At 48.8% G+C, this 16,217-nt stretch overlaps 1 protein-coding gene across 1 annotated transcript in view; it reads right to left on the bottom strand.

Moving 5' to 3' along the window:
- Positions 1-456, bottom strand: part of TGM2 (transglutaminase 2) — a 30,797-nt gene extending 30,341 nt beyond the window's left edge. The window contains exon 1 of the mRNA XM_036322946.1: positions 336-456. Coding sequence (XP_036178839.1) covers positions 336-345 — 10 coding nt within the window. The 5' untranslated portion in view covers positions 346-456. The remainder of the gene's footprint in view (positions 1-335) is intronic.
- Between the last annotated feature and the right edge of the window lie 15,761 nt (positions 457-16,217).

The following is a 16,217-nucleotide window of genomic DNA, read 5'->3' as shown; positions in this document are numbered from 1 at the left end:
CAGCAGGACCCAGCCCAAATAACTGACTGAGGACAGGAACAATGCCCACTACACAGCACTTTACAGGTCACACACGCCTTCATGTTCCATTGCCTCATCTGGCCCAGGAAGCCAGGGGTCAATGACTGTGCCCTGGGGATGGGGAAACTGAGGCCCCAAGCCCAGCCAGGACTGGGAGCCAGGCAGCCCTCACCCAGCCCAGACCTCATGTTGCTCTCCAAGATTTGAGCCCCAGCCTGTCCTGACCCCGGCTGCACTGGCTTAGCACCGAGACCAGGGAGCGACAGCCGGGCACAGGGCTCCTGGGGAGCGGCAGCCCTGACCCTAATACTCACCCTCGGCCATGGTCAAGGTGGCAGTGTCTCCTGGGACTGGTGGCAGGACCCTCCGGTGTGGACCACTGGCAGCCGCTGTGGAGGAGGCTGAGCGCAGGGAACTTATAGCCCGCTCGGGGCCGGGCCGGGGGCGGGGCCGAGGGGGAAGGCGGGGACCTGGTGAGGCTGCTATTGCCCAGTCTGGGCCCACGCTCTGCGCTGGCCAGCGGTGCAGGAGCCCTAGAGGGAGGAGGGAATGGTGGCCAGGCAAGGGCTCCCCCTGGGGGAGCAGACAGTGCAGGGCTGGGACAGCAAAGACACACAATTAAATCAGGACACAGACATATCTGGACCCACAGTGACAGACCTTGGGTAGCAGACACCTGGACAGAAAAATACACATATACAGATACAGACTCATGTGGAGCCCACACAGTCACAGACACACTCCTACACATACAACAGACAAACCTGGACATGCAGTGACATGGACACAAAATCAGGTTAAAAGCATGGAGACATGCCAGGACAGAGACACGGGCAGACACACGGGTACCCACCAGGAGCCACATACAAATACACAGGTGTCCAGATGCACCCAGCTCACAGACACACACAGACACCAACATGCCATTAGATATGGACACAAAAGCAGATTGGGGCATCCGCGGGTATGCAGTTGCTCAGAGACGGTCACACATGCAGACACAGCCTTGGGTACAGATGCAGACATACCCACAGAGACAGGCACGCCTCTTCCTGGAGCAAAACCCAGGTAATCTGCCCATCTCACCCATCCCTCAGATGATAGATCTAATCTATCCACCCATCCATTGCCCACCCATTTATCTAGCCATCCACTCACCCAGCCGTCCACTCACCCCTACCTGCTTCCCATCCTCCCTTCATTCCCATTCACTATCATCCCTGCAGACCCACCGGGTGCCAGAAGGAAACAAAGAAAACTTTCCAGGAACTCAACCTCGGACCCTTCCCACTAGCATCCAGGGCAGGGGGGTGGGGCATCGCTCCTCCTGGGCCCTCTAGTCCTCCAGACTCCTATGCTTCTTACCCACCCTGAGGTCTGAGCAAGGCGGGTCCCTGGAGATGCAGGGGCCTGGGGCCTCCCCCAGCCCTTTTTCTAGAATAACTTCCATATCTCTTGAGGGATTTCAGCTTCAAAACTGGTCCCAGTTTCCAATCCCGTGGGACAAAGAGCAGGAAACAAGCCTGTATTGTTTTAGTGGATGTTTGTCCCTGGGTCAAATGGGCCCTGCCTGGGTCTTGGTGAACAGACTCATGACACAGCGTTGAGTCCTGCTGACCTGTAAAATGAGTGAAACTGCCCAGTTTTACAGATACTGTTACAGAAATTGTCCCCTGCAGCTGGCGAGAGCTCAGAGGAAGGAGCAGGATGAGTGAACATCAGTCAAGAAGCCAGTGCCCACTCTGCCCTGACCAGCTGTGTGGCCACGGGCAGGTATTTCAGCTCTCCATACCTCAGTTTCCCCCTCTGCAAAATGGGGGCAAGAATTCGTTCCTCTCAGGCCTGGAGTAAGGCTCAATCAAAATGACCGAGGCCGGGACCTAGTATATAGTGCACACTTGATAACCAGGTCCCTGATTTTTGGAGCAAAAATGCCAAGTGGCCCTGAGGGACAACAAAGGCTCCGGTGGCCAGGGGGCCCTTGCCCTGCTCTGGGCCTCAGTTTTTCTATCTGTTCAGGGGGACTGGGAAACCCTGCCTTGTCTTACGTAATTGCACAAGTAATGATTCAAAACTTACTGAGGGGAAAACTGAGGCCCAGGGAGGGTGGTCATGGACTCAAGGTTCCCCTTCAGAACAGATAGGGGCCTTCATCATTTTGTGCAAGGGAAGTGCTGTACAATGGTTAGAGCGGGCTGTGTTACTCTGTGCAAATTCCTAGACGTGTCTGAACCTCAGTTTCCTTCTCTATAAAATGGGTGTAATAAGAGTCCCCACCTCTGGGGTTTAGAGACAGTATCTGTTCAGTACTGAGCATATGGTAGATGCTCAATAAATGGTACCCAAAACATTTTATGTGCAAGTTAAGATCAGGAGTCCCTTTCCTGCACAAAAGTGAGGTTCTTATGTGTGGGTGGAGCAGGTGGCAAGCAATATAGACTGTTTGTGGGGTGCTCAGAAGAACGCCCTGCTTCCCAAATAAGTCTTATACCCAGGGTCACGGATGCAGGGGCCCCACCGTTAGAGAGGCACCCCTTCACTTCCTTAAGGGTTTCCAGGCCTTGAGGTAGAGATAAAGGTGGCATTTTAGAACTTTTGAATAACCCATTACCAGCCAGATGTCCCACTTAAATCTCACAATACGATTTTTGTCATTTGTTAAATGAGGAAACTGGGGCTCAGGGAGGTGAAGTGACTTGCCCAAGGCCACAGAGTGAGGACGTGGAGGATAGAGTCTGGCCTTGGTTCAGACGCCGACGCTGACTCTTCCATGGCGCAGGGATCAGCCCTATATCCTGCCACGCCCACCCTGCTTCTGATCCATGGTGTCTGGTGGGCAGTGGACATTCAATACATGTTTTTGGCATGAGAGAGAAAGATGAGTCAGAGAGAACTGAAGGGAAACTACAAGGAAGGAGAGGAAGAAAAAGAAAAAGATAAAGATTCAGACAGGTTGGGGAAACTGCCCGAGGTCACACCGCACAACTGGGCTCCCAGGCCCTGGCTCAGCTGAGCCGTCCCCCAAGGACGAGGGGTCCCTATGCCGAGATGGCCCTGGACGGCTGAGCTGAGGGGAGAGGGAGACGGGACAGTGTAGGTGGGACTGTGATAGGCATTGGAGGCCTCCGTTTTCCTACCAACTGGTGACTAATGGCAGATGAGCAGCGTCTGGCATGAGCCAGTCCAGGGAGGGAAGGACCAGACTCCCTGAGGAGGGATGGGCTGAGGTAGGGGTGAGAACAGGAGACTTGGAGAAAAGGTCAAGAGGTAGGTGTGACTTTTCATGCCCTCTGAAAGGGAGCATGGCTGGTGGCCTGTGGAGGCAAGATCTCTGTGCCCCTGGGGGTGGGGAGCAGAGAACAGTGCCCTTGACCCGGGTGGCCCTCCCAGTGTGTCCATTTTTAAAATGAAAAAACTGACTTGCTCATGGTGTCCTGGGCTCCACTGTCATACCGCATCCTTCTCCCGCTGCCCCTGTCCCCTGTGTAGGGTCTCAGGCCCAACTATGCCACTGTAAAAGCAGAATCAACCCAGCCAGTGTGGCTCAGTGGTTGAGCGTGGACCAGGAAGTCATGCTTTGATGCCTAGTCAGAGCACATGCCCAGTTGCAGGCTCGATCCCCAGTAGGGGGCGTATAGGAGGCAGCCATCGATGATTCTCTTTCATCATTGATGTTTCTGTCTCTCCTTCTCCCTTCCTCTCTCTGAAAATCAACAAAGACATATTTAAAAAATAAGTAAATAAAAGCAGAACCCCAGCCCAGCCCCCAGCACCACAGGACTGTCACAGCCCGCCTTGTCTAAGGACAGTGTGTGGGCCTCTGTCTCCCTCCACCCCCCTGGCTTTAGTGGCTGCTCAACAAATGTTTGTTGAATAAATAAGTGACCTGTGGCAGAGAGGGAGAGGGGGAGAGGGAGAGAGAGAGAGAGACTTGTCCAGCCTGAGGCCAAGCTCTGGAGGTTAGCCAAGCTCAGAGCCTTGGTTGGCGAGATCTGTGGTGCCAGCTGTCCATGGCAGAACCAGGCGCCAGGGTGTGGTGCTGGTGCCTCTAACAAGCCTTGGTGCTTCCATCAGAGATAAGCGGTCTGAGCCCAACGTCCTCTCCAGTCACATCAGTCACAACCCCGGGTAGAAGGCCCTCTGCTGAGCCTCAGAGGCCTCAGGCCGACAATCTTCCCGGTCCCACAGCAAGTCAGGGCAGAGTCAGGTGCTCCAGACCCTGCAGAAAAGCCAGACTGGCCCTGCACCTCCACCCTCGCTTTTGGACATTTAGAAAGCTGCTTTTACTCCATTTGCCAATAGGAACTGCATTGTAATGGGAGTGGGATGGAACACGCAGCTCGCCTGGTGTCATCAATGCTGAATTGGCGTGACAAGGACCAACATGGAGTTTGAAAGCTCCACGCTCCACCCCAGGGCCCCCTCTCATTGGCTGTCTCCAAGGAAAAGAACTCAAAACGCTTGGCCCACTGGGCTCAGAGAAGGAGATGCTAAGAAGTGAAAGCCCCTTCCAAGGAGAACAAGTTGAGTCTAGTATTGTTGTCACCATTAAGTGCTTCCATTTCTTAACTGTGCAGACACCCCAGGGAATGGGGAGTGTTAGGATTTTTGGAGAGCGGAGTCCTGCCCATTACAGGCAGTAAAATGTGCTTTACTCATAGGAAAACCCGCTTCAGACCCTTACTCACAACCAATTATCACTTACTTGGCGTACAATTTTAATCAAAATGCAACATCCTAACCTGATCTAGCAGTCCCCAAAGATGAGGTGTTAAGACATTGGGATTGCGGAGAAGAAATACCGGATGTGGGAGGTGCCCAGGGAGGGAGATGTCGGAAAAGACTCACAAGAGGAACCAGGACCTCTGACGTTGGTAACATCTGGGGCCACTGGGAGTTGAGCAAACTGTCCTGCTCGCTAGGCCCAGCCTCACAGGGCAATCAGCAGCAGTCATGACAGTGACCTAGAGCAGTGGCCGGCAAAGTCATTAGTCAACAGAGCCAAATATCAACAGTACAACGATTGAAATTTCTTTTGAGAGCCAAATTTTTTAAACTTAACCTATATAGGTAGGTACATTGTTATTAACTTAATTAGGATACTCCTAAGGAAGAGCCACACTCAAGGGTCCAAAGAGCCGCATGTGGCTCTCGAGCTGCAGTTTGCCGAACACGGACCTAGAGGCATCCTATGAATAGAGGCTTTGTGATGAGCACGTCGGGCCTATGAAACACGTTTCACTCCCTTCCTGCTTCTAGTTCAGCTCTGCAACTCCCTTTCCTGTGCAACCATGGATAAGTTACAGCACTCTCTGAGCCCAGTTTCCTCATCTGTACGATGGGGACAAAGTAGTGCCTACTTTATAGGTTTTCTGTGAGGATTAACACCATGCCTGGTAGAGAGTTGGCACTCAAAAAGAATGGTTGATTATCCTAGCTAATAAAAGAGCAATATGTAAATTAACTATCACTCTGCAACAAAGATGGCAGCACCCATAGTGGCTGCGGTGGGACGCTGGTGGCGGCGCCCTGGCAATGCGAGCCCAGTGTCCGTGCCCTGGCCATGTGGAGGGAGGGAAGGGGCCTTGGATTGGAGGCCAGGGTGAGGGACACTGGCATTGTTGTAGGCTGGGCTGAGGGACACCCCTCCCCCATGCATGAATTTTGTGTACCGGGCCTCTACTTTAATAATAATAATAATAATAATAATAATAATAATAGTACTGATCCATGCTACAACATGTGGAAACTTCAAAACTATTATGCTCAGTGAAGGCAGCCAGTCACAGAAGATCACATATTATGTGATTCCATTTATATAAAATGCCCAGAATAGGCAAATCCACAGAGACAGCAAGCAGCTGAATGGATGTCAGGAACTACAGGGATGGGACATGAGGAGTGAGTGCTCATGGGAACGGGGTTTCTTTTGAGGGGGGGCGGTGAAGAAAATGTTCTAAAATTAGATTGTGGGAATGGTTGCACTAATCTGTGAATATACTAAAAACCATTGAATTGCACAATGTAAACAAGTGCATTTTATGAGATATGAGTTACATCTTAATAATATGGGCGTTTTTTTAATGGTGGTTGGGGGAAAAAAGCCAATCATAAAGCTCTAGAAGCCTTTGCAAATATTGTCCCATTCTCCAATTAAACCCCACAGGAAGCACTTCCGCCTGTGCCCCAGGGGTGTGTACAGGCGGGAGTCCCTACAGCTTTATATGCTATGGCAAAAACTGGCTGCAACCTAAGTGCCCAGCAAAGGGGGAAGGTACATAAATTATGCCTTGGAATATTCCACAGCAGTTAAAGAACAGAAGAGGTAGTCCTCTGTGCACGGACATGGAAACAATTGCAAGTCATAATTCTTAGGAGGGGGAAAGAGCAAATGGGGGAACATTATGCGGGGGGTGATTCCACAAGACGGTCTATTTTTCTATGAGAACAAAAGCACAAGTACATATTAGATATGTAAATGTAAAGATATAGAAGAAAGTTTGGAAAAACACTCCAAATTGCTGCCGGGGGTGGGAGGGGCACGGGCACCCTGCCTGGGAGCCAGTGGTGGTGATTAAAGCTGGTTTCAGATCCCCTGGGAGGTGAGAAACGTAAGTGGGGGACTATTTGTATGTACCACTTTGGAAGTTAAAGGTTAGCTTTCAAAAGAAAAGAATAACCTGTTTTACATTTAGAATTGAGCGTTCATAAAAATGGAAAGACTCCAAAATAAAGAAATGCTGGCAAAGGACTAGTAGGTAGAAAAAATATAGAGATATAAAAGAAAATTAATGTGCCCCCCCCCCCAAATTCCACCACCAGCTCATTTAAAAAACTTTGTCAATATTGGCACAATCTTATGAAACCAAAACCCACAAGTACAGCACATGAATAAAGAGGAAATTCATCATCCCCTATGCTGGTGAGAGTTCCCACATCTGAAGTTCAGAATTTCGAAGACAGTACACCGAGTTTTGGTTTATGTAGCAACCCTATTTATATCTTACTATGCTTTTGGAGCACGCCCCCCCCCCCCCCCCCGACACACACACACACTTAAAATCAAAGAAAGTGCTTGAAAAATCTTTTACTTTGTTGAAAGGAGAGTCAGAGAGGTGAAATGACCTGCCCAAGGTCACACCGTTTGGAAGGGGCCAAGTGAGTGCTCCAAAGTCCATGCTTGTAACTGATTCTGCTAAGATGTCATGCAAGGGTAGTTAAGCCTTGGGGCTAGTTTCTGGCCAAGATCCCATGGCCATTTGGGGCGGCCAGAGAGAGACAGGGAATGAACCACCGATTGTGCGGCCTCTCCCCACCTTAGGCTGAGTCACTGGTTGTGTCTGCCTCACACACCCATTTCAGTCAATAAGAGTCGAACACACGTTCTTTCATGGAAATAAATGACGCTCTAGGCTGAACACTTGTTTAGATGAACTGACCACTTGTGTCTCCTGCCTGTTTGATGAGCCACTTGAGTGACTATCTGCCTGAACTGAATGCTGGTAGGACTGAAGCCACCCTCAGCTTGACTCAGTTCATCTGAAACCCGACTCTCACATCCAAGGGGGACCTGCCGTCCCCCATGTCCCAATGTCTCAGAGATGGGGAGTTTGGTCTTATTTTTGGAAGGGCAGGCATCAATGTCCAGGACAATAAACCCCAAGGCCTACAGGCCTCTGCAATGGATGGGGTCCTCTGCACGATGTACATTTTTGCTTCTGAGTAAGGACCCTTTTCTACAGGCTTGGTGGGGTTGTCAATCCAGCGACCCTGCTCAACTCTAGTGAGAGGCGAGCCTGAGACCCAAACTCAGCCAATCTGATTCCCTCCTGGGACTTTAGATCTTACAGCTCTGACACAAGTTCTAAATAGAGGCATACTTCATCCTACTGTGCTTCGCTTATGCTGGGCACATATTGCATTCTTTACAAATAGGTTTGTAGACGTGCATCTAGCAAGTCTGTCAGTGCTGTTTTTCAAACAGGCTCAGGTGATGGTTGGCATTTCTTAGCAATAAAGTATTTTTAATTAAGATACATACATTTTTTAGACACAATACTATTGCACACTTAATTGACTACAGTATAGTGTAAACATAACTATTCTACACGCTGGGAAACCCAAAAACTGGGTGGCTCACTTTACTGCGATGTTCACGCGATTGCAGTGGTCTGGAACCAAACCTCCGAGCAGTATCTCCGAGGTCTGCCCGCGATGGTTCAAGTTCACGGCTTCATTCCTAGGACCATGTCATGTCTTGTCTTTTCTGAAGCTAGGTTTGTTAGCTTGTTGTTTTATTTTATTCATGTTGGATTTATTGAGTTACAATTTACATACAATTCATCCTTTTCAGGTGTATAGCTCAATGAGTTGACAAACATGTCCAGTCGTGTTACTCCATCAAAATGGTGATAGAGAACATTTTCATCCCTTCCCCCCCCCCGCCCCCCCCCCCCCCCCACCAGTTTTCCTCCTGCTCTTTTGCAGGTGATTCTCTCCCTTCCGCCCTCTGTCTCTGACAACCATTGATCTGGTTACTGTTCTTATTATTTTGTCTTTTCCAGAATGTCATAAAAATGATATCCTACAGTACATAGGATAGCCTTGAATGTGGCTTCCCTTACTTTGCACAATGCATTTGATATTCATTCATGTTGTTGTATGTCTGCAGTTTGGTCCTTTTTATAGCTGAGCAGCATTCCATTGAATTGATGTACCACCGTTTATTTATGCATTAACCAGTCGAAGAACATTTGGGTTGTTTCGGGCAGTTGTGAATAGAGCTGCTGTAAAAGTACAGGCACAGCTCTTTGTGTGTAGTATGGTTTTGTTTTTGGATAAACACATGTGAGTCATCCCCATGTCCTTCCAATTGATTTTTTGGATGTTGTTAAGCTGCCTTGAATCTGTGCCTGTTCGTGCAAACAAAGAGCTTAATAGAGACCCTTATAGTTCCCTGATTTGACTTTTCCAACAACTATGGAGTTTAAGGTTATTCTCATTTTATAGAGAAAACCGAGGCTCAGAGAACCTAAATAACCTTCCCTAGACCACGCAGCGGGGACGTAAATCCAAACTGAAGTCATAAAGATTGCCCGGCTGCCTTTCTATATCCCTGGTCACCTTGGCAGGAGGTGACCAGCTTCATCACGTGGGTTCTAATCAATGTTTATTGACTGACAGTTGATCAAATGAGTGCTTCACTCCTTTTCCCTGGGCCTCAGTGTGCCCATTTGAGAAATGAGAAGGTTAAACCAAGTAATGAATTTCTGATGTGCTAAGTTCTCTGATTTCAACTTGCTGTGACTGTGAGAGGGGAGTAAGCAAGGCCTCATCTTCTGATAAACAATCACAGGAAACTGAGCAAGTGGGGGATGGGAGCCCATCCCTCATCCCACTGCTCCGCCACAGAAGGCCTCCTGAGCTTGCACCCCAGCTGGTTGACCCCCAGAAGAGCAATTCTCAGTCTCTGCCTTTCTGGCCTAGGAAAAAGAATCCCCTTGTCACATTGGATTAGCATCATTCCCATGACGCAGCCCCCTTTCCTCATCAATATTTTCAGAATGTTCAGGTTTCTAAATGAGACCTGACAGGTGAGGGTGTTCTGCTTCTTCTTCTTCTTTTTTAAGCTTTTAAAAAATAAAATGAATCACCCTATGCATGTCCTGGAGGTTCAAATTAGATTAACCCTGTCCTTTCCTAAGCAACAGTGGGCTGTTGGCTTGCTGCGGGGTGGAGAGGTGGGAAGAGGGAAGTGACTGATTCCTCATCTCAGATCAGGACAAGTTCTACGTCAGGACCCACCTTCTTCTCAGGTCACCATCCTCTCTGGGTGCTCAGGATGGTCTCCAGATGTATCAGGAGATCTGGAGGCAGAGCTGATGAAGGCCTCCCAGCTGTGTGACCTGATACAAACACCTTACCATCCCTGCAACTCAGTTTTCTCATCCCAATAATGGGGATAAGGAGAGTACTGACCTCCCAAATTCAAGAAGAAATGAGTAATTGTGAGGCAGAACATTGGGCACTGGGTAAAGCTGCACAAATGTTGGCTATTTTCATGACTCTTATTATTTCCAAGGGCTTCAAGGCCCTCGTTTCCATTTGCTCCCTCACGTCAGCTCTGGGGCCTGGGTGAGAGGGGATGCTAGTGTTGCCGTGCACCTACTGTGTGCCAGCTCTGTGTGAAAAAGATTTATGCAGGGTATGGCCTTTTCTTGGTTTGTTTTCCTCCTCATCTGGCCACACAAGACCCTAAGTTGTCATTCTCTTGAGTAGTTCTCTGTCTGCATGATGAATGGCTCCATCACCCAATTTCCAGATGAGAAGAGTGAGGTTGAGAAAGAGCAGGAGCTTGTCCGAGGTCACTGGGTGACACTTCTGGAGCTGGGACAAGCCCTGGGTCTGTCGAGATGGGTTCATGCTCTGTCTGTCCCTTCCCTGAGCGTCCCAGTCCCAGGTTCTGACACATCCCGCCAGCTGAATCCAACAGGCCACCTCCATTCCCCAACCCCCACTGCTACCCCATAGCCATCAAGTAGCCCTGGGAAAAGTGCATCTCTCTAGACCAGCAGCTCTAAGACACCCACAGGATGGCCTTGCTGGAGCTCAGGTAGGACATCCACTGCGATACCCCAGGGCAGAGGCGGCCTGGACTCCGGCCTTCATTAATCCCCCGTCCCAGGTTCACAGTGAGCAGCAAACCCCAGCTCAGCCACCTCCAATGGCTTTTGTGAAAGCCTTTTATACGTGGGGAAACTGACACACCTGCGTAGGACTGGGTGTGCCCAGCTCCCAAACCATGCTTTTTGCAAAATGCCTTTCTCCTGTGCGGGGCCAGTTGTTACGGGGGTGGGAGAAGGGACACTGTAGAGCAGAAAGGAGGCTGGTGTCAGTGTCCCAGCAGGAGAGGATGGAGGCCGGGGCTGGGGAGGCGGTGCGGCCGGGTTCACACCTCGGTGCTTCTGCCTGCACTGCTCCTTGTGCTTGTCTATCCTTCACAGCTTAACCCGAGTCACCTGTCCCAATGACAGCCTGTGTGGCCACCGTACGCTAAGCGCTTACTGTATGCAGGGACCTGTGTTTTCCACCCATCATCTCCTTCGGTCCCCACACCAACCCCAGGGGGAGTCAGCCAGCCTGCGACCTTTGTGCCACATACCAAAGCTGACAAGCTCAGGGGAGGCCTGCAAGGTGACCTTACACACTCAGAGACCTACCGTAAGCACATGGGTCCCTCTGAAATTAAAACTCCAGAACTGAAAGTGAGTCACGATGAGTAGTCACGTCCTAGGCTGGAATCTCCCTCGATAAAGATCAGTCTTTACCTTAGTCTTTTTGTGTAGGTAGCATAGCTTTGAAATGTAATCCCTTTCTCCAGATTCCTCAGGGCTCAATCTCTGTAAGACCACAGAACTTTCTGTTGTTTTCTTGTTCTCCTGATACCACATACCGCCTCTATGTGCTGTCAATGGTCCTTGTTAACTATCCTATACCCACCAATGTAAACGAAGTATGTGTCTATTCATTTTACTCTTAATCCAATCCCAGAGATCCCCCCGCCCCCAGCCCCCGGCCCCCGGCTTTGCTTTCTCCCACCTCCCTAATCTACCACCAATGAATTTCCTATCCCCCTACTTATGCCTCCCCCTTTAATTGAAATGTAGAAAATAAGGTATAAAACTGTCATTCTCTGGAGCATTTTCTCAATCTGTTGAGACACTGCCTCCTGGAAAAGTTTGGCCCAAATAAACTCACAAAAATTCATACAGGTTTGGGATGTTTCTTACGTTGATACCTTAGACCAGTGATGGCGAACCTATGACAAGCGTGTCAGAGGTGACACGCAAACTCATTTTTTTGGTTGATTTTTCTTTGTTAAATGGCGTTTAAATATATAAATATCAAAAATATTTACTATGTTTTACTATGGTTGCAAATATCAAAAAATTTCTATATGTGACATGGCACCAGAGTTAAGTTAGGGTTTTTCAAAATGTTGACACGCCGAGCTCAAAAGGTTTGCCATCACTGCCTTAGACACTATCTGTATAGGGATGACACACATGTTTGCATCTTCAGCCCTGTCCTCACTCCTAGATTCCAGACCCAGCTTTCCCATCACCTCCTCCATTCCCCTGGTCTCCACCCCCAGCCTGGTTCTCCCAGTCGGCCCCTCTCCGTGGATGGCAACGCTACCACTCCTTCTGCCCAGGCCCCAGACCTTGGAGTCAACATTGACTCTCTCTCCCCGCCCCCCTCAATTCAGGCCCCACCCCCAATATGTCCTGATGGCTCTACCTTTAAAATATCTCCAGAACCCAACCCTTTCTCACAACCTTTGCTGCCACCTCGCTAGTCCAAGGCCCTGCTGTCTTTCATCTGGAGTACGTCTCCCTGCTTCTTCCCTTGTCCCTCCGCGTCATCCCCATCCACACAGCAGCCAGAGGGATCCCTTGAATGTAAGTCGGGTCATGCCACTATTTTATGCTCAAGAAATTGCAATGGCTCCCGTTTCACTCCAATTAAAACCCAGGTTCTCATCAGGCCGCCAATAATGCTATGGTCTGACCCTGCTGCTCTTTGACCTCCTTCCCTGCTCGCTCAGCTCCCACCATTCTGGCCTCCTTGCCATCCCCTGGCATGCCAGCCTTGCTCCCAGCTCAGAGCTTTGGCACAGCTGTTCCCCCTGCCTGAGAGCTCTGCTCTGTCCTGGTGAGGGGACCTGGGCATGGCATGGGTTCCCGAGAAGTGTTTGCCACATCTGGGGAAGTATGTGACCTTAAAGGAAACTCAATCGTGGGTGAAGATGTGGCCCACACATATTAGGTGCTGTGTGACCTTGGAGGTGGCTTAACTTTTCTGTGTCTCAATTTCCTCTTTCGCTGAACGGGCTTTAGAGTAACCCGATAGCATCATTGGGGTCTGTTTTGTCACGGCTGTGGGGGGAGAGAGGTCATGCCCTCAGAGGCCAGCTGGTTCAGCCTTGCCATGTTATATCTAGAGACACTAAGGCTCAGACAGGGCTCAGTCTAGAGACCCCGAAAGAGCTAGAGACAGAGCTGTGAGAGTGCTTTTTGAAGAGATGACTTTACTTATTGGATAACTTATTGATTGAACACCTACTGTGGACTGAGTCATGAGTAATACACAGTTCCTACTGTCAAGGAACTCTCAGGTCAGTGGAGGAAATAGGTTACAAGGTGCTCGCTATTATCCACTAATTCCCATAAACGGTGTTCAGGGTTGTGTTGATGGAAAGCTTGGGGCCTGAGGAAGCCCAAATGGGAGAGAAACTCTGTGGGGGCAGATCAGGGCAGGCTTCATGGAGGAGGCAACACTGAGTCTGGGTTTTACAGTATGAATATGAGTTAGGCAGGCAGATCAGGCAAAGGGGAGCATTTGATGCAATGGAGTCTATCTGTGCATATAGGGGCAAAGTGTCAAAGGTGAGGCAGAGTATGGAGAATTTATAGGAAGGGATATCAAATAGTGTGGCTGGAGTTTAGGGGTACTTGCAAGGAATTAAACCTGGGAATCTTAGTGGGGCCCAGATCACAAAGAGCCTTGTATGCCAGGTTCAGGTTAGGTCATAGGGAGCCATGAGAAAGCTTTTCTATGGGGGAGTGACATGGTTTGGAATGAGTTTGGGGACAATAATGATGTAATCATTAACCATGACATTTTAGAGCCTGAATTTAGTGATTATCATAATTGCAGGGCCCTATTTAAAAGACAAGCAAATTAAGGCCAAAAAGGGAAATGGTGCGCAGCTGGCCAGGGGCGGAAGCATTTTCTCCCACATGGTCTCTTGAGGTTGGACTGAGCCTGAGGCTGGGGTTGTTTGCAGGTCCTGTGAGGAAAGCTGTTCCCAAAAGACCAGTTCCCATCCTTCTGTGACGCCCCTCTCTCTGTTTCTCCCGCTGGTCCTGCCCTGGAGTCTCTGAAAAGCATGGTTGATCTCGGAGACCTTTCAGTACACGTTCCTTTTCTGGTTGTGTGAACTTGACCATGTCCCCTCCCCTCAGTTTTCCCATCTGACTAATGGGTGTGATAAATGAAGTGGTGGCTGGTGCTATCAAACATGCTGGGGCCTCACTAAGGCCCCAAGGAGGGTGAAGGCCAGCTATTACCAGGTCTCTGAAAGTGCGAGTTAAAAGCTGGCTCTTGGTGAGATGGGGAAACCAAGGCCAATACTCTACCTCAGAGATTTTCAACCTTTTTCACCTCGTGGCACACATACAGTAATTACTAAAATTCTGCAGCACACCAAAAAAATGTATTTTTTCCAATATGACAAAAAATAGGTATAATTTTCATTCATTCACATCGGATGGCTGTTATGTTGACTGTTGTCATTTTTTTTTTTTTTTTCAGAGAGGAAGGGTGAGAGAGAGATAGAAACATTAATGATGAGAAAGAATCATTGATCAACTGTCTCCTGTATGCCTCACATTGGGGATCCAACCCACAACCTGGACATGTTCCCTGGCCGGGAATAGAACCGTGACCTCCTGGTTCATAGGTTGATGCTCAACCACCGAGCCACGCCGGCCAGGGGACAGTTTTCATTATTTAACTTGACAATCTAAGGGAAAAGAGGTCACTGGCCCTGACTAAATACTCAGGTAATGCATGTTTTAAAACATGCTAGTGGCACAGCCGGTGAAAATCACTGCTCTACTATCCCAAGTGGGACACTGGGTGGCAATTGGAATTCTCACTTTTCTCATCCTGGTCTCTACACGCTTCTCAATGGGACCTACAACCTCAATAGCTGTGTATGTGAAAGTGGTGAAACCACCCACAGAAGGACTCCTCACAATAACAAGGGACAGCCCTAGAGGAGGACAGACACCCCCCAACCCCCAACGCCCCCACTGTGCCTTTGCCTGGCTGAGCCCAGCTGGGAGCAGTGAGGTCAGGCCTGCTGGCTGCGTTGGGAGCAATGTCCCCAGGGCCTGACGGGGGTACAGGAGGCGCTGAATCATCCATCTCCTCTTAAGGAATCTTGAGCATGACCTCACCTGGCACAGCCTGTGCAGGCACTGGAGACTGGAACTTGGAAAAGGTCGCATGGCTTTGGCACTTGGCCAGTTTTCTGTGGAAGAAGCACCACTGCATTAGAGTCAGGACTACTTTAGAAGCTTAATTCCACCCTCAGGCTCCTTGAGAGTGACCTCAAAATCACACAGGTAGCAAGTGGAGATACACGCACTTGGTCGCCAAGCATGAATTGGGGCGCACTCTGGGCTCAGCCCTGTGTCAGGACCGGTGGGAGACAGAGAAATGAGGCAGGCATGTTTTCTTTCCGTGGCTTTAACAGAACATCTGTGGGTTTTTCCTAATTGACTTTAATGAACGTTCACTGTTCAAAATTTGTAAAATACAGAAGACCCAAAAGAGGGAAGTAAAAGTCACTCCAAATATCACCACCAAAGAGAACAACTGTTAACATTTTGTTGTATTTCTTTCAGTGTTGCTATATCATATTTAAATTATGTGTACATGTAAATGGTTTTTAATTGAATTTATCGGGGCGGCATTGGTTAATAAACTCAGGTTTCAGGTGTACAATTCTATAAAACATCATTTGTATATTGCATTGTGTGTTCACCACCCCAAGTCAAGTCTCCTCCTATCACCATTTACTCCCTTTTACTCTCTTTTACCTCCTCCTACCCGACTTTCTCTTTGGTTATAAAGGATTTTAATTTCTAAAAATGAAATCACTTTTAATCATCCAACAAATGTTTATTGAGCATCTACTCTGTGTCAAGCATGTGCCAGGCACTGGGATACACAGGATAAGACAGAGGTGGTTCCTGTTCTCATGAAAGTTGCCTGTAAGTATTATTTGATCACCTGCCCTTTTTCAGTGTGTGTCTAACATTTTTCAAGTCACAACATGTATTTCTACAACATAAATTTATTCATTGTCTAGGATTTCATCAAATACATGAAGCCTAATTTATCAAACACCTTCTGTTGCACAGTTAGGTTGTTTTCTGTGGTTTCATTATTGCAAGCAGTGGTCATCCTTGCAGCCATTGGTGATGGTGGGTTGGCTTATTCAACATTCATTTCCATCTCTTTCTATGTACCTTCCTGTACTGCAGGGCCTGGAAGGGTGAAGATTGCATTTCCCAGACTCCCTTGCAGCTAGGGTTTAGAGACCAATTAGATCATGACCATTA

Source organism: Myotis myotis, unplaced genomic scaffold (assembly GCF_014108235.1).
Source record: "Myotis myotis isolate mMyoMyo1 unplaced genomic scaffold, mMyoMyo1.p scaffold_m19_p_9, whole genome shotgun sequence".
Taxonomy (NCBI): domain Eukaryota; kingdom Metazoa; phylum Chordata; class Mammalia; order Chiroptera; family Vespertilionidae; genus Myotis; species Myotis myotis.
The sequence above is the reverse complement of the archived record's forward strand: the minus strand, read 5'-3'. Positions and strand labels throughout refer to the sequence as shown.